This window comes from Pseudopodoces humilis, chromosome 1 (assembly GCF_049639895.1).
Source record: "Pseudopodoces humilis isolate 2021_Gansu_Grassland_sample_001 chromosome 1, ASM4963989v1, whole genome shotgun sequence".
Lineage (NCBI taxonomy): Eukaryota > Metazoa > Chordata > Aves > Passeriformes > Paridae > Pseudopodoces > Pseudopodoces humilis.
The window spans coordinates 7530554-7555993 of record NC_142200.1 but is presented as its reverse complement, the minus strand read 5'-3'; the positions used below and the strand labels follow the sequence as shown (position 1 = coordinate 7555993).

At 42.7% G+C, this 25440-nt stretch overlaps 1 protein-coding gene across 2 annotated transcripts in view; it reads right to left on the bottom strand.

Moving 5' to 3' along the window:
• Positions 1–22854, bottom strand: part of NDRG1 (N-myc downstream regulated 1) — a 39581-nt gene extending 16727 nt beyond the window's left edge. The window contains exons 1-3 of one of the 2 annotated variants that reach the window (XM_005516896.3): positions 22781–22854; positions 9373–9451; positions 6705–6740 (exon numbers count right to left, since the gene is read on the bottom strand). In XM_005516896.3, coding sequence (XP_005516953.1) covers positions 6705–6740; positions 9373–9435 — 99 coding nt within the window. In that variant the 5' untranslated portion in view covers positions 9436–9451; positions 22781–22854. Of the gene's footprint in view, positions 1–847; positions 967–6704; positions 6741–9372; positions 9452–22780 lie in introns of those variants that run through there. The other variant, XM_088051856.1, reaches the window with a different exon arrangement.
• Between the last annotated feature and the right edge of the window lie 2586 nt (positions 22855–25440).

Below are 25440 nucleotides of genomic sequence, written 5' to 3'. Positions count from 1 at the left end.
GGTGACTTTATGATGCTTGTATCCCCAGTTGTCTGCTCTGTTTATGCTGGACATTAAGTTCTGCAGCTCTAAGACTGCTTCTGAGAGCAAAGGGGATGGGGGAAGCATGCAGACAGCCATCTTTTGGATCTCTAAGTTAGGTGCAACACAAAAGATTAAACTGTTTTTTCATTTCTTCTCCACTTGAACTTCAGATGGGTATAAACAATTTGGTCTTTTGCCAACATGTATTAAAGGGAATCACAAGCCAACAGTTATTTCTGACACTTATTTACAGAACAGTTACACTCATGTAACAATCAAAGAATTATAAAGGCAGTAGCCAGTCTTTGAATCTCAGCAGAATCCTTTATTTACTGCACAGGACACAGATATGACCCATGACAATCAGTGCAGTGCGCTGCCTGCTGCTGCAGGGCTTGCTTGACTTGTTCCTTGCAGTAATACTCAGAGGCAAAGTCCAAGTTAAATTCAAATCCATCAAAATTATGCTGTAGAAATCAGAGGTGTACAGCCTCTGAAAAAAACTTTTAAAAAGGTTTTTAAATACCTTCCAATATCTGAGGTAATAACTCAGTCTAAATCTCAGCTCCTCAATTTGATACACACTGCACATTGTGTCGCAAATAAGGATTCCAGGCAACTCCATTCTATGCATTTCACCTATTTTCCTTTTAATTACACAACTACATCAATTTTAAGTTACAACTGAGGCACTGAATCAAGATCTATCCCCCCCGTGTACACAGGACAAGTTAAGCATCACTGCTCTCTGAACTGTACTCCATCAAAACTCTAACTTTCAACTTCTGTATCTCCTTAGAGATTCATTCCTCTGCATACTCACTGCATTACTTATCAGGTAAGCTGTATCTTCCACATCTAGGACCATCCTTAGGCAAAACAGGGTGACAAATCCAGCAAGTCAAACAGAGGACGGGTGGCAGGTTTTTAGTTTGTCCCAGCAGGAAACTGGGTTATATAGGCAAGCTGCTCTCCTATATAGGCTTATGACTCCCATGATGCCCAGCTGGGGAAACCAAAACAGACTAATTCACAAGGATGTCACTCTTAAATAGGATTTGAGCCAGGTTTGACCAGGGGAAGAACGTAGTCAACAGAGGTCAGACATCAAAGATGAACTAAGTCCTTGCCACACAATGTACAAAGTGCCAGATTTCAAACCTCAGATTTAGCACACTCTTTCCTGTTGCTGTTTCCACCAGATTTTGAGAAGTTTAGCTTCATTTTCATGTTTTGTATGGGGAAATGCTAAAACATCCCAAGCTTATGCTAAATTAAATCAGAATTGAGTTCTCTCCTAAAAGCCAGAATTACAGTTCCCAGTAAATGCAAATGACTGAAAAATTAGTATAAGTCACATTGATTCTGAACAAAAAACCCAAGGCCTTTTAAATGTTTGATATCTAGTATTTCCAAAGTAGATAAGCAACATTTAGTTTAAAGGATTCCTACATGACCACAGTAATCTCACTAAGTTCAGCTTTTGGAGGATAAAAAAAGGTATTGTACCTTATACATTTGGTATGTCATTAACATATACTATTAAAATATAACCATAGAAAAGCTTGGGAAGGGATGTTAAAGATCATCTAATTCCAACCCCCTGCTGTGGGCAGGGATGCCACCCACTAAATCAGATTGCTCCAATAACATTCTATATCATTAATATATATTGGGTACTGTCATTATACAACACTCCTAAAGAGATTTGCAGTGCCAGTACATAGCAATTAATAATAGATGAAATTAATAATGATGGCAATTAATACTTTCAACATTCTACTTTTACATTTAGCTAATTAAAAAAAAATAATTTGGCAACCTCAGCACTGTAAAGAGTGTAAGCAGTATTGTGTAACGCACCTCCTGCTGAGTGTGAATATTGAAATTATTTTCTCCTCAGAGACTAAAAGGCATTTCATATAATCAGATTTTTACTGCTAGAGCTTTCCAGTAATAACAGTGAAAATCCAGAACCTGTTCTTATTGCAGGGAGCACCTTCAAGATTCATGATTGTCCTCCATGCGTGAAAGAAAAAGTCTGTTCATGGTAGATAAAGCCAAACCCTTGAACCTGCACATCCCACTGACCTCCACAGATAACTCTTCCAGAACTGGAAACCTGAGTCTAGTTCAAACTCAGTGTCAACTAAAAATAGTTCAGAGACAACAGGTGACCATGCTCCCAATAACTGGCATAACACAGTCAGTTTAACAATTGTCTCAATTCCTCATTATCGTCACAGTGACACTCCCCTAATTCAATAAGGGTGTGCTATTTTCCCATAACACAAATTCTTAATGGGAAATGCACACAAGGTTCTAAAAAAAACAATCAATTCAAACCAGTTTGTTTGGTGACATCAACAACTTCACATCCCAATTGATCCTATTAAAGATCAAGAGATTTGTCTACGTGATGTAGGGATGGATGTTTTCAAAATACAGAGCACTGAAAACAGATGGCAGCACATCCCAATCAACATCAACATTATAGTAAGAGGCTCTTCACCAACTGATTTGTATTAAAACACTATCTTGGAAAAAAAATCCAAGGTACACTAATCCGATAGAAGGATAAAGACAAACACACCATCTGTTCACATCTCTCACTTTAACAGAGGTGCTGTCTTATCTTAGTGCACTGAACACACACAAAAGTACTTTCAATACGTGCAATTTAAGGGATGCTGTCTCAGTTTGGAGGAGCTGGTAGACTCTAAAATAGATTTTATTTTTGCTTCAAGTGACCTTTTTATTTTTCTCATGAGATTAGAAGGGGAAGACAATCTGTTATCACACAGGAGGGCTCATTTATTCCTTCCCCTCTCTACCCTGGGTAAGATATGGATTGAGAAACATGTTCATGGACAACTTGTTTTCTGAAGTAGGGAATACACAACCAAAGTATCTCAGATGTCTAAAAAGGAAAACTGCACATGCACACTGCACATTTTGCTAAATACGTCATGTTTTATATTTTAAGTAAAATACTGCATTCCATTGAGATCATATTAAAGCTTTCAAATATACTTAATCCTCAATTACAATCTCATGCTTTTATTTTAATTCATAATATTATGACCATTAAATACACCTCCCTTCTCTTGCCTTAGAAGTGAGGGAAAAGCTTCAGAAACTTTTAAAGAAGATTTAAATAGCTTTTAAATTTCCAGGAGATAGTAAAGTTTAAATTCATATTACTTAAGAACTTTATTATAGTAATAGTGGTGTAAGCTATTTTTTCTCTTTTCTTTTTCAATTTCTTGGAGGTTACAAATATTTGAGCATTTAATGTGCTATTTCATTGTTGAGTTTCAAATCCCTTTTGCTCTGAAGTTCTTTAGCATTTTCTCCCTAGCTTTGTTTACTCTAGAATAGAACTTCAATTCATCTTAGGCTTGTTTTTTTCAAAGACCCCAATTCCCATATTTCCAGTTATTTTTTTCTGTTTTGTTTTTTTTTGGTTTTTTTTTTGTTTTTGTTTTTGTTAACATTTCTATTCTAAATTAGCAATATTAAGAAAAAGGTTCCCCGGTTCAGGTTGAGAGTCAGGTACATTAATAAGGATGATGACTTCAGATGTAAATGTACGTGACCCTGCTAAGTTGGAAGCCAAGAACAAAAACTTTGCTGCAGGAACTGACGCAGGTACTTGCAATAGCTCTGCCCAGGGATTCTTCCTAGTCCGATTAGCACTGGGGCACCCTGCTCTGCCGAGTACAAAACCACAGCCACCCCCATCCCTTTCCTTCAGCAGCCCCAGGGATGAGGAAATCCACACAGGACACAGCAGTGTCCCAGCCAAACCACATCCACCGGTGCCAGTGGGAATCCCACCCCTCCTGCCTCGTGCACCAGCTGATTCATCTCCCCTGGCAGGGCAGCTCTTCCCTTCTTCCTCAACAGGCAGGAGGAAGTTCAGCAGGAAAGGATCTTTCGTGCCTATGGATACAGATGGCCATGAGCCATCAATTGCAAGGGACAAATTCCTCTGTGCCCCCTACAGCTGCCACACAGCTCCAAGTTGCACTGAGTTCCTGAGAAAGCAGAGTGCTGATGCACTGAAACACAGAGCTGGGAGGATGAACGTGCACAGCGATGAGGAGCCAGGGCTCCATCGGCTCCAAAACTACAGAACACGCACATACAAACTGGGAATGCAATTAAAATGTGCTTGGCACGAAGACAACAAAGCCACCCAGGGCACACTGCCCTGCACCCATTTATCATCAATTATCCTAAAACAGGCTTGGGCCAGGAACACTCCTTGAGACACAGGAGACCTTCAATTTTCAGGTGGGTGCCACAGACAGACATAGTAACAGACAAATTGCTGACTAAAGGCAGCTCAGACCTGTCAGTTCTTTCATCTCTTGTCTTGGCCATCCTCTGGTAACTTCACAAAGATTCTCCTCCAGAGAATAACCACACACATGTCTTGCAACATGTGCTTTCAGAAGGGCAATATATCACTATACAGTGGTTTACTTTAAAAATGGAAATCTATGTTTAACTCCAGTCTGTCTAGAACTGCATGTGAAGTAAGAATCTATTTTTTCCAAATCTGAGTAACTAGGTACTTACTCTTGGAAGAAACACACTTCACAGACAGTTCTTTTCACTAGTGGAAGGAACAAATTTATTAACTGAACACTGCTTAACTTGTTTCCAGAAGGTTGGAGGAACTAGCAGTGGATGTGGTGATCACCCACATCCATATACAGGCATTAAATAAGAAGCTCCATCCTGCCAAGCACCAATAACTTCCTTCCCTGGCCAGCTCCATCCTCTTCCCAAGTAGTTCATGGGAAAGGCTGCTCACCAAGAGCACGCTTCAGCTTCAGCCTCAGTCCTGAATGACCTGGGTCCTCTAGGGCCACACATGAACTTCTCTAACCAACTAAGCAATCAAATCACTCATAGCAGTTTTAAACCTCCTTTTCCACAAATCAACCACAAAAGAACTTAAACACACAGGGAGGGTATTTGTGGCTTTAAGGACCAAAGCTAGGTCTCCTTTGCAGTCACAATTCTTAACAAAATGCCTTGAGACTGTTCTTCCACTTTTTTCCTGAACTAGAACAACTAAAGATTAAACTCCTAACAAAGATATATCATTAAAAAAAGTAAGAGCTGGCAGAACAGGGCTAAATGACAAGAACCACTGCTCTGGATTAGTGACAGTTAATCCAAAACGCAGAGAGAAAAAAAAAAGCAAAAAGGCTAAGAGAATTTGATCTTGCAAGTTAAAAAAAATCTATATATACACATGGTTTACAAACCAAGCAATTTATTCCAAGAATAGAAATGAAATATGGGTCACTTCTGGATTCTTAATCAAAATACTGTAGTATTCCTGTTGGCAGACTTAATCTGAGATTCAATTTATTTAGACCAAGTGATCAACCTGGAGCCAAACAGAAAGCCTCTCCCATGCTGCACACAGCGCTGTAAGAAGCTGCATGGTGACAATCTTAACTTACATTTATCAAGACTTCAGGCAGTAGATTTCATTAGAAAAAAAATGAGGGAGAAGATGCAGGGTTAGTGTAAACTACATCTTTGCTATAGACTTAAGTATCATTGAAAGATGAAAAAACACCCTAGACAGTTGTCTCACTTGGTTTCCAAGGAAAAATCTTGAATTTGTGCTGTATTTTTAAAGCAATTGGCACAACACTGAATTTCCACTTTATATATAGACAGGTGCTAATAAAGTGCAACATGCAATAAAGTAGAGAAGGGTTATTTCCTTCAAGGACCTGAACAGAGACTAGAACAATTTAATAGCTTTCCCTAGTTCTGCCCAGTCTGCTTCCATTTCTATACACCTTGATAAAAATGAGACACCCAGGGAGCCTCTTTTCCCAGTACATAATCCTTGTCCTCAGCAGTGGGAAAACACCACTCACACTGCTCATCAAGGCAGCTACACCCTCCCTGATCTCCATCCTAGATCAATCCAGCCTGGCTTCTGCAGCCATGCAATTCCTTAGTCTCAGCTATGAACCAGCAAGGACAAGATTCTCAGTAAAAAGCCCAAATGGCAATAAAATAAGGAGAGCCAGGAGAGGGACCAAGTGATCTCTCAAAAGTGACACTCAGGAAAAGTGAAGGGCCACCATGTGACCTAGTGGTGTGCTGTGAACTTGTATGTTCTGTCTCTAAATTAAAATACAGAAATACCGTCACTCCTGTTACTGACAATACTGATTGCTTAGCACCTTCCACCACCCCACAGGCCTCAGGAATATTCTGGAAAATTTCAACAGCATAATGGGATGCATCCAGAGGAACGTTTCCTCTGAGGAAATGCAAGCACACTGCTAATGAAAGCAAATTAACTGGGCAAAGTGTGTGTCCATGTGGGAGGGGAATATATTGTTTTCACTACCACTGCTGAAGATTCTCATTCTCTCAGCAAGAATAAAACTGCTTGCAAACCAGCCACCCCCTTTGACTGAAACTTTCTCAGCTCCAGTCTGAAAAGGCCCCCTGTGGTCCCCTTCACATCGCTACAGCACAGCCCCATTCAGACCCCTCTCCCACAGTAACAGCATTCCTGGCAAGCAGGCAGTCCCTTCTGGTCACATCTTGCTGTTTTTTCAAATGTCAATTCAATCTCCCCTCATGCAAAAAGAAAAGGGAAGGAAAAAAAAAAAAATAGCTTTACTTGCCTGAACATCGAAGTCTGGAAGGAGGCGAGTGATAGCCTGTGAAGAGATTTGAAAGCATTAATGGAAGTAACTTACAGCTATGGAAATCTATGCTTGGATATGTCTCTAGGCCCCCAGTTCTGCAGCTGAGAGCTCTCTCTGCCCATTCAATGAAAGCTCTTCTGATGAGCATCAAAATTCACCCAAGAGCTTTTAAACCCACTAATCTTCACAGAGAAATTAAATCAGTAAAATACTAGATTAAAGACCAGCAAAATGAAGGACAAAAGCCAGTGCATCCTCAGTCATTGTTAAATCTCTGAGCAATATAGTCACATGGAGCAGAAAAACTGAACTTTTCTGCATCACTTGTAGCCATGGGACAGCTGACAGCCTCAGCCCTGCTTAGGATGGGAAGTCTCTGTTCAAGAATGCACTGACTACTTGCAACTCACTTAAGCAGTCATTACTGAGACTTGGTTACAGGATGTAGAAGGTGGGAAGGGTCTTATTCCAGCCAAAATTAGTCTTTGCAGTGTTTGGGAGGCTGGCTGGACACAGAGGTCCATTCCAACCTGCCACAGCTGCTACGGACAATCTCCTGCACCTATCAAGGGTCTCCACCAGGAAAGGAGTCAGGTGACAACCTCCCCACCCTCCAATAGCCCACAAGGTTCATAGCTTCAAAGGAGGAAATGTCTTATAGTTACATCCTTTTTTTAAGGGAGCAGAAAGAAGTCAAACTCTTATTTCCACTGCAGGGCTGAAAACAGAGGGAAGAGCAGCCAAGCAAACACTTTATGCTGCAAAGTGCAAAAGAGGCCAAAGCTTGAAAAATAATATTGAGATAAAAAGGAAAGCTTAGAATCCTGGCAAGGAGGTCACTCAGCCTCAGAAGCCCAGGTAAATTAAGGACAGATGTCAGAAGCACCATAGCTGTTTTCTTAGGGGCCCTCAAAGCACTGCAGTACAACCTGTAATTCTCACAGCTGTGACTTTTAGGCAATTAGGCACAGTCTTGAACATGCAAATGGCTACCCAAGATCTGACTGAGCAGAAATTATTTTGCACAGCCTTAAACAATATGCTGTGTTTTACTCTTACTGTATTGCTGGTCTCATGACCTTTTAAACACAGCATTTCAGCCACTGTTGTTCCAGTGGGACCCAGAGCTGAAAGAAGTGTATCTGGCATCTGTACCAACAGCACATGAAATAAGGGTGATCATTGCTCAGGAACAAAGACTTGGCTGTAGCAGAAACCCAAGCACAGCAAGCCAGGACACAACTCCAGAGAGCCTCACCCAATAACCCACTCCAAACCAGCTCCAGTGTTCACCTCAACACGTGCTGAGCATCCTTCAGGGCAACCTTTTCCCATTCCTCAAAATGCATGAACATCCTTCATCTATGTTAAAATGGCCACAAACGAAATCAAACTCTGTTCTTGTTCCCCCCATGCAGACAAAATTAAAGGTAACATCATGAACAAAAGCATATAGGGCTCATTGTCAAGATTCCAAGTTTTGACCTATGCACTACCAAAACCCAGGAAGTAAATCAGTATTTTAAGATATTTCTGAACTTTGAAGTGAAGATACTTCAGTATCAACAGGATTTCTGCTTAGAATCTCCTTTGCTTTGGTAGTTCTGAACAATATGGGCATTAAAAAGGGGTCTTAGTTTCTGAAATGTCTGCGTGTTGCATTCAGTGGTATTCAAACAAGCTCTGCTTTCATGCAATGTCCTTGGCAGAGGAGCTGTGTTTAAAGTTTCTCTAGCCATTTCACTGCAGTCACAAGTGGAAATTATTTTCTGAAGTGTTTACATAAAAGAGGGAAGGAATAAAAACAAAAGTAGCAGATAGAGCAATGAATTCTAGTGTATAAGACCAGAAAAAAAACCCAACACATTTATATATACTTATATAATTTTCAAGAAAAAGTGTCATTTGGAATAAGAGAAAAATCTTAGTTTTATTTCAAGAAAATTTTGAGATGTTTGTTTCTTCACACATTACAATGAATATTTTGTCATGAACATATCAAAGCACAGAATATGTCTACCACTGAAGAGTCAGATAGCCACTGAATCCAGATGTTGTTGATAGGTTTTTTTTAAAACAAGAAAGTCCAGTAAAGACTGGAAAGTAGTATAACAAGGTAAAAAAAAAAAAAAAAGGGGATGTTTTTGTCCTGCAACTCCAGTGGCTGCAAGAGGCTGAGGGTTGTACCCAGCTGGGTAACTCATGGCTCTGTGCACTCTGAGAGGACAAGAAGGGGCTCAGCCCTACCTCTGGACTCAGCTGTGCCCAAAGGAAATGTAAATGGCTCCCTCTGTGAGAGGCAAAGCCTGTCTCTGTGTTGAGAAGGGTGTAGCTATAGAGGCACATACATGAGATTGCCCAATTGGCATCATTCGACACAGCTACAGACACCCAGAGCTGTCATTATCCAGAGAAGAAAAAAATGTCATCATATTAAAAGAACAAAAGCAAACAAGAACAAATAATTAGGGTCAGTTTTGCATTATTTAAAAAAAACAACCTAATGAACTATTCTTATTCCATCTCCAGTTTTTCTTTTCTTCTTCCATACAAAATGTTCAAAATGATCTAAGAACGTATAGGCAGTTCCAAAAGCAGTCCTGAGAAAAAACACATAAGCTCTAAAAAGCTTTAAAATAATTACCTCCTCCTTCTCCACCAGAGGTTTCACCTCTGCAAGGTGAGCATCCTGAAACTCTGTTGACATGGTCAGTAGCTGATATCTGCAAAGAGGAAAAGAGATTTGTTCTCAGCTTGCATCAAAGATCAAATACAGGAACAAGTAAAGATCCTGCTCCACCCAGCCCCCACAATGACCCACTCTTTCAGGTTCTAGTTTAAAAGACCTCTGCAAGAAGGTTATAAATCTCTCGTAAAATGCCTCCCTGGTTTATTTATATACACACTCCCGCATAATATGAGATTAAAGAAATATTAAAGCTGCAAGATCAAACAGAAGTTTGGCAGCTTCAAAGCAGGGAATGCTGAAGGATATAAGGCAGGGATAGCAGAGAGAACCATGGAAACTGTCATCCCACAGGTGAAAGAAGGTATAGCCAAATCTACATGACTACCTACTGAAATTTGCTTGAACAGTTGTTTCTGAAAACTTTTTCAATCCAGTGTTTGCAAGGCTGCCTCACTATCCCCATATTTTTACTGTGAGAAAATTGAACTGGACACACATTAGCATAATTTTATTGTCAGATTAATGTGCTCCATTCTTCAGGACAGATAAAAATCAGATACTCCTTTAAGTGGACACCAACAAGGGTCATGCAATAATGCTACTTTCAAAACTGTCAAAGGAAGGAACAAGACTGCTGTATCCTGCTCTTGGACAGGACTGGCATTGGGATGTCCAGCCCTCAGCTGCAGGAAACTTAACTGGGAACACAGACACAGCAAACCCCAGGAGAGGTGACTGCCAAGGCAAGCACAGGCCATGGCTCAGGTGAAGAGCACCTCTGCATTGGTCCAGACTGGGAGTCAAGAACAGCATCTGCTCACTCCCTTGGCAGAGATCAGGTACCAGGGTCGGAGGGCTGATCCCTGTGAAGCTCTAATGAATGGCTAGAAACAGTTCTCAAAAGAGATCCTAGAACTGCTGCAGCAAATATGGAAGTCAAAGCCTTTTTATTACATATCCTTTAGCCTGCTGGAGAAATGCATATCATATGGGGTTTGGGCATCTTTAATAAATTTCCAATTTTTCTATCAACACAATTATAAAACAAATATTTACTTTTTAAGAAAATTTTAGAACAGTCTCAAGTAAAGCATGAGTAAGTGCACTCAAAGCAAGCCCAAAGCCTGAAGCATATTTAGGAATTATTGGTTAAGTGTAACTGAACACATTTTAATTATTTTCTGAAGATAAGCACAGAACAATGTAACACAATTTACATTGATTCTTTAATTGACATGATTCCCTGTCTCCTGACTTAAATCTGATTTAAGCCCATCATGCAGTCTACATAAATGACCTGATGGCTCAGGAAGGGCTGTGAAGCCCACAGGAGCATCCAGGCAGTGGCAGTAGTGTTATTTTTCACTCTGCCCCATGGGTTAACTCAATGCACTTGTCCCTGGGCAAAGATGCTCTGGTGACAGTTTGCAGGAGAGCTGGATTCTGCAGAAAGCTATGAAGGGACACACTCAGACTAAAGGAGTTAATGCTGGAAAGATATGGGTGTCCACTCATTCAAATAGCTTTGGTTTTAGGAACACTTCTTGCTAGCTATGCAATTGGGGACATTTTTGGTAAAAATTAGACTGTGGATTTTAAGTTAGAGAAATTTTTCATTAATATTTTACACCACCAGTTGAGGCATGAGGACAGGACCAAAACTAACCCCACTGCCTGTGCTTTGTACTTCAAATTTACAAGATGACATCAGAGGTACAGAAATAGTCAGGAGAATCAAGTGACTCTGATTCACTCTTTTATCCAGGTTTTCCATTGTGTTTTGTCCATTACAGATTTTAATCAAAAAAGAATAAGCAGGAAAAAAAAATTGCAAAATTTTGGGAAACTGCAAGCAACATTTTAGCAAACACTGCAAGTTTCAATGATTACACCCACATATGTAGTCTGCCATTCTACACAGTGAGCCATTGGGCATGGCAGAGGAAAAATAAATGCTGTTGCAATATTTGAAGGTTAAAATATTCATACACAATTGCACCTACGAGCTTTTTCTTCCCCAGTTCAGCAAGTTCTGAACTGTTCTGCAAGTTCAAATACCTTGATATTGCACCTAATTCTTCAATAGGGATTAGAAGTGCAAGAGATGTTTCTATGGTTTGCCTATAGCTGAGAGTAAGAAGCCAGGTCCCCTGCAGTTTTCCAGTAAGAAGTGTCCCAGGGAACAAAGCCACAGCCACTGTTTGTGGAATAGAGATGTTTACATGGGGTACTTTTGGATTTTCAGGGACTCAGAGCATTGACTACAAATGAGCGAAAAAACTGTGCCAAAAAAGAACAAGATGGATGCTTTTTATAGCCTTAAAAACAATCCTGTTTTCATAATAGTTCAAAGTTGTTGCTCTACGTTTCCGAAAGAGCTGGTGTTAGGAAGTGCTGACCAGCAGATTGCATGACTGCCACCAAGTTTGCTGAACAAAAGCTCTACCACACCAGGTTCTCACTTTTGGAAAGATACTGTATCTTGGAGCCACAATATTCTCAGATCAGGCATTTCCAAGCTCTGGGTTTTCCTCCTGTGCATCAGGAACACCTGAAACACTCCAAGCAAGCAGCAACCTTGCACTCAGGCAGGATAACAACATGCTGTTTGTTCACAAGAGCTGGCAAACAAAGCCCTGCTATCTGACAGCACAGTAAAAAACATCTTATTTTCCAAGGAGAAAGATGGGGAAGTGGCTTTGTACCACCCTTGTTCAGCACAAATTTTATACTTTCTAAATAGGTGCTTTGTGCTCGCCTCTGTTATGTGACAGGGCAGCTCAAAGCTAATGTATCTGCGTAACTCTCCTAAATAGATAACCATACAAGCATCCCTTTATACACATTTCAAAGCACTTGCCTCACAGATGCCTTCCAAAGACAAAGTTCATTTATATCTGCAAGCACTAGTGTAAAGTTGCCAACTTGGAGAAAAACAACCTTTTTTCACTCTGCTTGGCCAATTCACCCTGCTGAGAGGTCCCAAGGTCTCCTCTCCAGGACAAGCCGCTTCCACGCCGTGGCCACCCACCACCCTGTACACCCAGGTACCTGTTGCAACTTCTGCAACAGGTGTGCTTTAAGCTCTAAAATGATTATACTTCAAAGAGAAACCTAAATGTTTAAGACACTTCTGAGGTGCCAAAATGCTTTAAAGCTTTGGTATATCTACCTTTGCCAAGTAGTAGGAAAGGCATCAGACTCTAGGCAGCAAGGAAGGTGTGGGGAAGGGTGAAGTCATCTGTGCAACAGTGTGTTGACTAATTTAATTCAGAGGCTTTTCTATACCCCTTCCAGCCTAATCCTACTGCTCCAAAACCACCTGCAGCAAGTGTCATAACCAAGGCTCCTAGCACAGGAATCTCTATCAGGTGCCTGATTATTTTGATATTAGAAGTTCAGAATACATCCCCTCTCCCTCTGTATCATTGCTGGAGGGACAATCATTGCTGCAGCCTTGTTTTGGTAGCAGAAGGTCCAGGATAAATGGGCAGGCTGGCTTTGTACAACAGAGATCCCAGCAAAGAGGCTAAGAAGACACCCATCAGGGCATCCTCAGACCCCAGCAATGTTGTAATCATAAATACCAAACATTAGGCAATATGCATATGTGTGACCAAATTCCTTTCAAACACAGAAGCAAAAGAAGCTCCAAGATCCCCCATTTCAAACTTCTTGTTTCTGAAGACACCTGCAGGGCTGTCTAAGCTTGTGCCATGGGGTGCAGAATCAAACACAATGGCCTCACATCCCTGAAGGGCTTGGGGGCACTGCTACCAACACCACAGGATTTCTCTGCCCTCACACCAAACCGGTTTTTATTCATGCACTATCACAGAAAACAAAGAGCAACAAAAGACTCCTGCCTGTGTTTAATAAAGAAGATAATTTCCTCAAAATTGTTTGTCTAAACACTAGCAGCAGAGATTATTCTCCTTTTGAGTACTGATGTGTAGGAAGGTAACCAGAGCATCCCCATAGCATTTTCATCTCCACAGGCTGAGCAAGAAGGAGGGACAGCAATCACTTTGTACATGGGATTAAATACTCATGAGCATCTAATGGTAAAGAGGGAAATAGCTGTGGGCACCAAGGGCCCCAGCTCCCAAGAACTGGTGCTGTTCTCTTTGGAGACAAAGGGAAACTTGTGCTCCAGGACCACAGGTGAAAGGTGTTTCCAAGCAAGTCACATCACTCTGCACTTTATCTCTTGAAAGCTACGGGTGTCTTCAGCAGCGTCACCAAAGAAGGTAGGAAGGATGGGGTGGCAGAGGTTTTGTGTTCAGCTCCCAGAACAATTATGCAAGGATGAGACAAGGATGGAAAGAGCAAAAATGTCTCCAAAGCTCTGAAAAGGTTGATTGGCAAATATCCACATCAAAAAAATATATAATCAAAAAAAAATAACCAAGCATCTCAGGCCTTTGACAATGAAGGAAAGTTACTGTGACGCTCAAACAGCCTTTGAGCCTTCCACGGTCAATTAGACCCCTTCCAGTCATTAACAGTAAATGCTGTGAACTTGTCTGACTGGCCTAACATAAACATGGTTACTCCAAACTGAGGGAAGCTTGAAAAAAAGAAAAACAACTTGTCTCAGCTAAGCAGAGACTAAACAGAAGACAATTGGACATCAAGACAAGACAGTTCATAGCACCCATGTGTGGTTATGGGTCATAATGCATCCCTAAGTGCAGTTTACATCTCAGGTATTTCATAACAAAGTTGACAAATTTAATCTTCCTGTTTGTGAATCAAATGATTCATTTGCAAGCATCCAAACAGTTCATGCATAAGCATCTGCCCCCACTCTGCCCTGTTTAAACTACTCTTTGTTACTGGTGTTGCTATCACGAGGTCCTTTGTGTACAGTTACTGCTTTTCTCTGACATCGTTCCACACAATAAATTATGAAAGAGGTTTTACAGCAGTTCCTCCCCTTTAAAAAAGGCAAATTACTTTTGACAGTTAAGTAGGATCTGAATAAACAGTTGGAGCAGGAAGCATCAAAAGTTGAAGACACTCAGCTACCCGGGACTCTCCAGGCTTCCTTAGCCTCCAGTTACACATTATCTCAATTTACAACTAAAACTTTATAACCTGAGACAAAGGAAGTTGGAAAACAGAACCTTTAAATAGCCTGAAGTTTCGAAAAGAGAAAAGGTCAAGAATCAAAGCATTAAATCAAATATCAGGGAACTGAAGCAGTTATGCTGCCTGGTGGTCTCCAGCTCATAGATGTCCTGGGAGCTGCTATCACCTAGCACTCTTCAAGCACAGTACACTGCTGATACTCAGTTTCATTACTTGTTTCTAACCATTTTACTTTTATTTTCTTTCAACTCTCGTTGTGAGTTATTCTACCAGCATGTTTTCATGAAGGCTCTAGCTGAAAATGAGAGCTGGCATCCAAGAAAAAAAAACCCAAAACAACAAAAGCAGGTTGTTAGGAGGATAATTTAGCATAACAGCAATTTTTTCAAGCCAAAAAAACAAGAGCCTTAAGTTTTAACCATTTTTAAGTTTACTTTTGGTACATGCTAATCAACCTGATTAGGAAACCAGAACCTTTCAGCCAAGAACTCGAACCCTGTGCCAAGCAAGAGCCGGGAGAAGCCCCAGGGACACAGCTGCAGGGACAGAGCCAGCTGCTGACCCAGCACAAAGGCACAGCTGGGGGGCCACAGCATCTCCCCCAGCCCCACCTGCCAGCAGCTGGGGCACTCCTGCAGTGAGGGAGGAGATCTCCAGGCTCCAGCCCACCTCCCCTGGCTTGTATTCACTCGTGCCACTGGCCCCAGTGCCTGATGGACACAGCTCAGCTGTGGTCACTCTGGGATCAGACACAGCCTTGAAGCTGCCAGTTCCTCAGAGCAGGGGCTGGTCACCCTCCACGCACACAAACCTCCCTGGCAGCTGCACATGGACAGTAGCACCAAAACACAGGGAGCTGGAGCTGGAAGCAGCCCATCTGCCCACCCCACAGATGTTGTGCAAGGCACTGTTGCGATACAGCTTGCACAACCCTCTCTCTGTGGGATGTGGTGAAGAATGTTCCTTAGAAAGCTTCAGGTCCTCCCATGTTTCACAGGAGTAGAAGCTGGCTGTGGGAAGGGTTGGTGAGCTGGCCAGAGGACATGCCTGCTGTCCCCATCGCTACTTTGCTGGACACCCCTGCTGTGCACCCCCTCCCAATATAATGAGGGGCTATCTCTTCCTAGCTGGCAGGGAAATGGAAAGATTTCAATGCCAGAGGGCTTTTTCCTATTGCAGCAATCCCTAATACTACCTACATCACAGCTCTGTGAGGGACAGATTACAAACCCTAAGGCAGTTCTCAAAAATTCAGGCTACTTTAGCATCTGGCACCTGAAACTGCCTCAGGTCATACCTCTGTGACAAGTGGTTCTGTCTGATAATGCAAAGTGTTCAAGGCCAGGCTGGATGGGGCTTTGAGCAACCTGGCCTAGTGCAAGAAGGGCTGGAATTAGATGATCTTTAAAAAGACAGATTTGCCCATTCACACTGGTGCCAGTGCTGTGCTTTAACTTTAAGGGCTCCAGGCCATGGGTGGCAGCACTGGAGGGTGGAAAGGATGAACAGCAATCAGCTGTTTTCCCAGGCTTCCTTTCCTTACACCCACCCCCCAGCCAACCTGTCTCCTTCCAGTGCCCCAGCAGCCTCCTCTGCCTCCATCCCACTGCTCCTTCCACTGACCACGCACAAAGGTCTGAAATAAGTATTGAAGGTGATGCACTGATACAGGACCTGGCACCTGCTCTGCAGCTCTGGGCTGGGCTTTGGCTGCAGAGGAAATAACAGACACATTATGAGGGGGCAGAGATGGATTAGGTATTTCATAACATGGGAGAGATGGCTTCTGCCACAAAGATTACGGTCTAAACAGACAAGAAAAAGCTATTGTTCCTGCAGCTCGCTAGTGTCAGGACATGCTCCCTGCCCCCTCCTGTTCTCAATCTGCCATGCTTTCATAGCTCAGAGCTGCTGCCCAGCTGCAGCCGCTTCAACAAGTGGGTGGTTCTGTCAAAGTTCGAGGCACAAACATACTGAGATTATTCCAGAAGGGAGAGGCTCACAGTATACTCAGAGATGAGGAATGTTGTCTGGCTCTCTAGGTTGCAACCTCACAAGAGTATAGTGGATTATTTTTATATGTTTAGTATTTTCACATCAATGTTGCAATGATGAGGACTTAAGTTACAAAGCATCACAGCTAAGGTTGATGACATTTCTTAATTCACATTTATCCATGAGGTTGCAGCTTCTGAGTACACAGATGACTTGTTCTACCACCTATTAAAATTGCTTGGTCATTGCTATTACAAGTTCTCTTTCTAACCCCTGCCAAAATGTCTGGGCTGAAGTTTTCCATGATGAGTGCATGAGGGATTTTGCTTGTTTGTTGAGGGGAAAAGTATAATTTATGGATATTATTCTGTTCCCATGCATGGCCAGTTCCTTTTTCTAGGATGAACTTTAGCCTTCTAGAGCTTAATTTGAACTCAAACTTTGCACAAGTGTCCATTGTGTTAAGACATATCTTTCATTCTTCCCAAGCAAGTCCCTTAATAAAATTATCCAAATTTAAGCATTTTCACATGCTGAATTATTTGTGACTACATCTGGGCAAAAGTCTTCCACTGCTGCAAGCATCAGCACCCAAATACACAATATGATCTTCCCCAGGGCTGAGCGCCCAGCCTGAACCGCAACAGGTGGCACTGGTGAGGGAGTGTTTGAACCAGCACCACCCAGTACCAGAATATTCCTTGCTTCTCAAAAGAGGCCCTTTCAAAACCCTTCAAAGTGGGCAAAAGGTAATTCACCATCTTCAGCTGACTTATTTCAAAGCCTTACCCATCTACACTACTAGTGCCTATCACAGGCGGAGAGCTTTGTTATCACTTTCCAGGCTGAGTTCACAAGAAGGGTTGGAGTTATACACATCCAAGCTTTTATATAGCATTGGGATTTTATGCAAAACTTCATAAAATTCATAGTGTTTCACATAGGAAAAAATGTGATGCTCTTAAACTGAATCATCTAGGAAAGAAAATATAAAAGGTCATCAAAAAATTCTGCAGTGCTTCTACTGCATAATTAGTTCCATAGCCCAAAATGCCACAACTTTGCCCAAGAATAAAAATACATCTTAAAATTTAGCAGGGATATGTTACAGTACATGCAGAGCATATTTAGAGCACTCCAGAACTATAGCTGCAGGAAAATGACATCATTAGTTTGACAAGGTGCACAAGAGCTTCCTGAAGGAAGCAACCCAAAACACCCCAGCAAGAGCAATCCTTCCTTCCTTTAACAGTGCATTTCCCATCTGCATGTCTGCTTGCTGTGTTCACAAATAAAAGTTCCTCTGAAAGTTGCATCCTGTTTTGCTGATTGCTTTTCCATTACAGCTTATACCTACCAGTAGACACACTACCAGATGTTACCACTTTTTTGTTTTGAATATCACTGCCTCCACCTACAGAGTCTCCATGAGGGCATTAGAGTTTAAGAGCCTTATTACTTAGTTTGTTCTTCCTAAAATTCAGAATTTCTTAAAGTCAGGTTGTAAGAGTGGTGAAATGGCAAGGACAGAAAAACCACACACAAAAAAAAAAAAAAAAACAAAGCAAACAACAAACAAATAACCCCAAGGAACGGTTGAAAGCAAATGGAAAGATTTGTTTTGCAGTGCAAAACTGGTCTGGTAATAAAATAACTGGTAATAAAATAAGCTGAAAAAGCTATACTTTTGAAGCTATACTTAGGTCAGGCAGGAAGCAACGAGTTGATGGCTTAGAAAAGTAGTGAATACCCATTTTTAAAAACAGGTCTTGAAAAGGAAGATCTACATTGACTAACTCCAGCCACCAAGGGAAAAAAACTTGACAGATGAAAAAAATCTATTAAAATTTTGACAACTAACTGAAAGGAAATAGCCCCAAACCCAAAAGAAAGATAGGAAACGTGATCAGCCACACAAAATAAAAGCAGCAAAACTGACACACATCCTGCTTTATACAAAGAGATACAGCTGTGGAAAATTTCTTCAGCACAGGCAGTCCAGTTGTGCATCAAGCACACCACAGAGCACCTCTGCATGGAGAACACTCCCTCTGATGACAAACTTCTGGGCATTATCCCAAGGCAACATTCTCATGCCAGCTGGGAAACAAAAATAGGCCTGAACCTGCAGCAGCCCTGAGACAAAAGTAAAACTAAACTCATCGCCCTCATCATCCAACACAGGAGCTTGCACATTCAGGTCTGACACTTGGACAATTTCAGGCTTCATCTGTACACTTGCTGTTCTGGATTAAATGTCAAATAATGGTACTGATTCACATGGAGTCTCAGTACTGGGTTTAATTATGTCATAACAACACTTTAATGATACATGAACACACATATTCAGGAAAAGCTCTGAATGGCTCCTTACTCCTGCTTAAAAACCACAGCCAAAGGAAATTAACAGTAGGGATTACCTCCCACTAGCTGTCCCTCACTGAAGTCACCCAGGGCTCTGGGAGCGACACAGATGGGAAAAAAGCCACCACCATTTGACAGAAACACCAAGTTCAATACCCATTATATTCACAGCCATCGATTTCCAAGATGTCTAACCCAGATTTTAGTCATCCATAGGAACACAGTCACCACTGAACCTGAAAATGGGTTTGCCTTACTCTTTGAAACAGTTGCAGAATTTTTCCCCTAACATGCCAGTAGTAGCAATTTACTTGGAACTTTTGGGACAAAGCTTTTGACAGAGGGCAGAGGGGTAACAGCTGTTCCTGGACCTGAGCAACCTGATCTGGCAGGTGGCATCCCTGCCCATAGCACAGGGGTTGGAACTAGATGGTTTTTAAGGTCCCTTCCAATCCAAGCCCTTTATGATTTTATGATGAGCTACTGGAACTGGAGATCAGCCCGCATCTAACTGTCCAGGGAAATTCTCCACTGAGGCAGTTTCAGGGACAGCATCATCCTGCTTTAGGTAAACACTGAAATTCATACCTAAAGCTCAAGGGCAGTCCATGAGTGCAGTGCCATCTTTATAGCAAAAGAGTGACAGGAGAAATTGGGCTCTTCTGTATTTCTAGGTGCTGTGACTGAACATGAAAGCTAAAAATGAAAAGTCATCTGGAAGCCTTACTTCATCTCCAGAACCAGTTTTTCATCCTTGCTAATACTTAGCAGACACATTTCCTTCTTGCAGTTGCATTTTGGAACATTTTCCTTTCAAGTGATCAAACCAGAGCAGTTAAAGTCACTCATGTTGTATATTGCTGTGACTGAACTGATCCAGGCCACTGCTTCCCCAGGCTGTGCCCTCCCTGACAGCAAACAGGATTTTGCTGCCTTAAGCTTCCAGCTGTGCACATGATGTAAACATTGCTGATCCACCACAATTAGAACTTGTATTATTTTTGAGAGTTTTGCAGTTTCTGCTCATGTTCTGAAGAGCTTCAAGCCAGCTTCACCCCTTCTTCATCTTTTCTTTTCCTCTTTGTCTATTTTGAGACAAAAAAAATCAGGAATTGTCTCATTACATATATGCTCTATGTTTTGTGCTCTCTAATGAGGTTAAGTAAAAAAACCAGTATTTTATGTGGGAAGCTAGAAGTTTATCAAAATCTCTTAAGCTGGTCATGAGAAGATTTATGTTGCACTTCAATCAAAGAAATTAATCACTTAGGCTTAAAAATCTGAATCAAAGAATTTTTCTCCCAACACTTCACTATAATCTCACCTGAACTACAAGGGTAAATCACTTAATTGCCTTATAACTCCCTCTAAGGACCAGGTTCCCTTGCCAAAGCATTCCAAAAGGTGCCCTGTAATCATCGTAGTCCAAAAAGGAACATCCAAAGTGCAGAGTATCTCCCACCAGGGGAAAGACAATATGGGAATCCTGCCAGTTCTACTGAGCATTCATACAATCTACTCAGATGGTCTGTCACAGTTTTAGTGCTCCTTTTATTTTGGCAAGAATAAAGAAGAAAAGCCATTGTGGAAGGCCCAAACTGAAAACCTTAAGAGCTTGTTTTCTGGTAGCCCAGGTGCTGGTTCCCAAATGCAGGCAGGGCATGTGGCAGCCCTCCCTCAGCAGAGGGTGACACTTCTTTGGCTATTGCCTAACTCCGTGGACACCTGATGCTCTGACATCTGTCTTGCTGTCATCTTGGTAAAGAGGCCAATAAATGCAAGAAATAGGTACACAAACCCTTCTTTCCAAGGGAAACAAATGAAAACCCCTAGTTTGTCTAGACCCTTCTTCCCCAGCCTGGTTCAAGGCCAGTCACTTTGCAGTGTCCATTCTTAGAGGAAGAGCTCATCTTTTTACAAGAGCATATAATGACAAGACAAGAGTTGGAATGGCTTTAAACTGAAAGAAGGTCCATTTTAACTAGATATTGGGAATAAATTCTTCACTGTGAGGATGCTGAGGCACTGGCTGCCCAGAGAAGCTGTGGATGCTTCATCCCTGAAAGTGGTCAAGGCCAGGCTGGATGAGGCTTTGAGCAACCTGGTCTAGTGGAAAGTGTCCTTGTCCATAGCAGGAGAGCTTAGCTAAATAATCTTTCAATAAAACCATTCTATGATCTCTCAGTTCAGTAATTGTAGAAATTCCTGTTCCAAGTCTTCCAAGTTGAAATCAAACACATTCGGATATCTGCTGCGCAAGGAGCTCTGATTCAGAAGCTGAGGCCTCCAGGTCCCAAAACCATTGTGCTGTGGCATCTGTTCAGCTTCTACTGAAAAATATTAGGTATAAAAGCACAACCCTGAGGAGCCTGCCATTACTACATTAAAACCTGCTTCCACTGCATCTGTGTTTTCCATATCAAAACACACACCAGCTCCTCCTGAACACATTCTTGAGTTCCTCTTCTTTGAGGACCTGGGACTCATTAGTACCCTGGGAACTGTTCAAACCTTTAAGAATCACTACTTGTGATGCATCTACTCTGAGCTTTAGCATTTCATCCGAAATCATTAAATTCTTGCTGTGCACAGAACATCATACAGCATTAGCTGCCTGCTGTTTATTCAAGTACTGGTGATAAAAACACAGTCGTTCTGTGTCAAACTACATTAGACTCTGGTTAAAAGACCACAAAATTAAAACAAACAACAAGAAAAATCCACACAAAAAAAACCTAACGAAAATACCAAAAACCAAACCAAAACAAACCCCCACAAAAAAAACAATAAAAAAAACCAAAAAAACAAAAAACAACCACCAAACATGTTCCCAGAGCTAAGTTCAAAGTGCACTGCTTAATGCCACTGGCTGAAATTTTCATGCAAATTATACCTGTAACAACCAAGGCTAAAAACAGCAAGGCAGTTCTTCTCAGACGTTTACCTGAGGCACTTGATAGCTCCTCTTTACAGGTTTTTGCCATTGCTTTCCCTCAACAGTGAGTTTTGAAGCAGCTGTGTAGCTTTGACACACTTGGATACACAAAAAAAAAAGTTGATAAAAAGCCAGAAGAAAGGAAAACAATCAAAACACCATGCAGAGAACCTGGACAGAAAGCTTCAGGTTGTCTTGGACCTCTTCCATGTCATTACAATTGCATTTTCTAGGTTCAAAATACAGTTCCTATTTAAACCAGAGAAAGAAAATCATCAAAATAACGTAGGTGATAAGTACTTCTAGCTGAAGTCCTGTTGTGGGGATGGGGTGCTACACAGGGCACTGTGATCTTTGCAAAATAATGGGTTATGCAGTGAGCAACGCCAACTTACAAGTGTTTCATAGGAAAACTGAACCATGATGAAAAGCCCTTAGCAGAAGTGAAACCCCTTCTTTCATCAAGCGCAGTGCGGGGCTGCACTCCGCGGCAAACCCTCCCTTCGGCGCCGGGAGCAGACTGTGCCTGCCGCCACACAGGGTGACAACAACCCCACGGAAACACCCACCGGAGCCGAGCACGGCTGTGCCGTGCCCCGAGCCCAGCACAGAGCGGAGAGACACATGCAATCACCAGTGGTCAACTTCCGTAGAGAAAGTGAGTCTGTGCCTTGACTTCACAGCTGTTTTCCAGCCCAGCCCATCCCATCCCGCTGCTCCCCGGGAGCCCGGACCTTGGCAGCAGCATCCCGCAGCCGGGAAGGGCCGGGCTCCGGCTCGGGGCGCCGAGAGCCCCCCCTGGCCCCCCGGCAAAAACCTGCTCGGAGCGAGGGGGAAAGGACAGACTTTTCATGAAAAGGAGGAGGGCGGTGCAAGGATGGGCGCTGGAGGGGACCGCGAAGGCGGGTGAATGGATTCATGGAAAGACAGATGGACGGAAGGATGACGGAGGAAAGGCGGCCGGAGCTCCCTTACCTGCCGCGCCGCCGCTGTCCCTGCGCCGCTGCCGCCCCGCGCTCCGGCCGCCGCCCGCCGGGAGCATTTATAGCCCCGGCCCCGCCCGCCACCGGCCCCGCCCGCCCGCCGCCCCTGTGCCCGGCCCCACAGGCACCCTGGCTAGCAGCAGGGAGCCCCGGCACCCCCGCAAGCCCGGTCCGCCTCCTCCCCGGCCGCGCAGCCCGGGCGGAGGGGGCTCAGCGCTGCCATCGCGTTCCGGGCAGGCTGGAGAGCGGCCAGCGGCGGAGACCCGCGTCCCGCTTCCCCCGATAGCCCGGGCTGCCAGCATTTGGCCACGGGAGGGGAATGTGTGCCAGGGCTTGCCCGAGGACCGAGCAGCAGCCTTGGGAAAGGCTGAGCCGAGGATGGCGGCAGCGGGGTCCTGGCACAGGTGGTCAAAGTCCTGTGGACATCTATATATAAACATAAAGTCTATTTACCAGTTGCAAAATTTTGAGCTCACACATTAAAATGACCGCTAGGAAGGAACTGTAATTGCAGGAGGGAAATAATGTCTTTGATCATTTCTGGTGAAGTTCAGAGGGTGCAGCGGGTGCTTCAACTGCTGAGTGAGTTTCCCGGTGAACAGCCCTTTGGCAAGAAACACAGCTAATCGTTTATTCCAAAAAAGAGGCCCTCGCCTGCTGAGCAAAGAGTATCTCTGTATACATGGTTCTGTGTGTATCCATCTGCCAAGAGGCAAGTTAAACTGTCACGGCCTGAGCTGCTTTTTCTGTGACTTTTCTGTGAAACACTCTTCCCCCATGTGTGTGATTTCACTTAGTAAACTTCACTTTTATGGCATGTTACTGTGACCCAAACACATGAAATCCACAGCATGTTGTCATTCCCCCTTGTGAAGTGGCCTGAAGGGGAAATCAGAAATTCCTCAAACTCTGAAACTCTGTTAAACTCTCAGTCTCTGTTTCCTCAGCTATATAGCAAGGTTATTAAGTCGGGTCTACAAAAGCTTGCTTCTGTTCAAACGCATATTAACTTCTCTCTTCCTAAGTCAGCTTCTGCACCTGAGTCAGAAACTGCTGCCTTTGGAAGTAGAACCCTGGAATTCTGGTTCCTTTTTCACCACAAAATTATGGGAGATCATGTTGTGCAGCAATAACTCTGAAGTATTACCAAGTGTACAATATAGGAAATGTCTTGTTTTCTTCCCTTTGATTAGTTAATGTCTTCAAGGATGAAGAGTATTTCTGAACAAGGCAAGAGAGCATTTGTCATCCTAAAATAGCACTGTTCTGTATGTGCTTTCTTTGTTGTTTGAATGATAAAATGCCTAATTTTTTTCATAATCGTTTTAAACTGTGATGCCAGGAAACCAATGAAACTATCACAAATAATTTAATTTGCAACTGAACCCATTTTGAAGACATATGTTCAAAATTATGTCATCAGGTCACTGGCATGCTCTGTTTGTTACGGAAGAGCTGTCTAACTCAGTGTACCAAAGTTATGGAACAAGTGCAAAAGCTAGAACGAGAACATGGGCTTGACTAATTTTCCAACAGATTAATCCTTCCCTCATCTGATCATGAAACAATATCCTAGCTCAAAAACATTCAATCCTTCAGAAAACAGATCTGGGGCAGTGTCTGAATTGTATGATTTGGCCCATCCTCAACCAGTTTCAGTGTGCTATGCTTGGCTGCTATTTGGGGAAGGGGCTGAAAGCTTCAGAGATTCAGATGGAATTAACTATTAGTCTGTTCATTAGATAAAGACTTTTGCAGTTAAAAAAGAAGTAATGAGTCTGGAATGGACGGGAAAACTAAAATTAAGTGGGTTGGTTTTTTTTTTTTGGGCCTTGTAGTTTGTTTGTTATTTAGATCACATGCAGTGTTGGACCTTCAAAAATGCTGAAGACAGGCAGATAGAAGTCCCAAGGAGTAGTTGCTTGCAAAGCCTGGTAATCTGTGCATCCAAACAGAGCCTTCACTAGTTCATGCACTCTTTCCAGCTATTTTGCTAGTTGTGGCTGAGAATAACACAGTGATTTACAGTCACTTTTGAGAGACTGGTGGATTGCAAAAGAAAATGAAGTAATTCTAAAAATCCAAGTTATGACATATTTTACTGTGTGAAGATGTAATTGGTAAAATTTGTACTCAGAGATCCAAATTCTGACCTGTGCCAGAAAGAAGCACAGCTGAAAGCTTGGGGAACATCACTCCCCTCTGCTTGAAAAAGTCTGTGCAGAAGACAGGTTGGAAAAACAGGAATTTCCAGGCTTAATTTGCCAGTGTCACTGCTGACAATGCAACAGCACAGCCTCAGTGAGTTTTCAGGCCGTGCTGCAGGGCTGCTCTCGCTGCATTCCCACAGCAGCTGCATGGCTCCTGTAGCAGGAGCTGTACGTGTACAGACGTGTACTTTAGGAACCACTGTGCTGAGGAGACAATAGAAGCTGCCACCCATGTGGGCCCTCTGAAACCCTAATGGGTACTGCTACTGTAAATATTATTTCATTTAATAAACCAGCTCTGTGCAGCTGGTATGCACTTGTCCTTTTGAGAAGAGCATCTCTGGAGGGGTGGCTGCCCTGACACAGATCTCCATTCCCATGCCAGCAGAGAGGCTGTGCAAATGAACCTGAAACCTCTCCAGCGCTGCTGGTAGCCTTCACC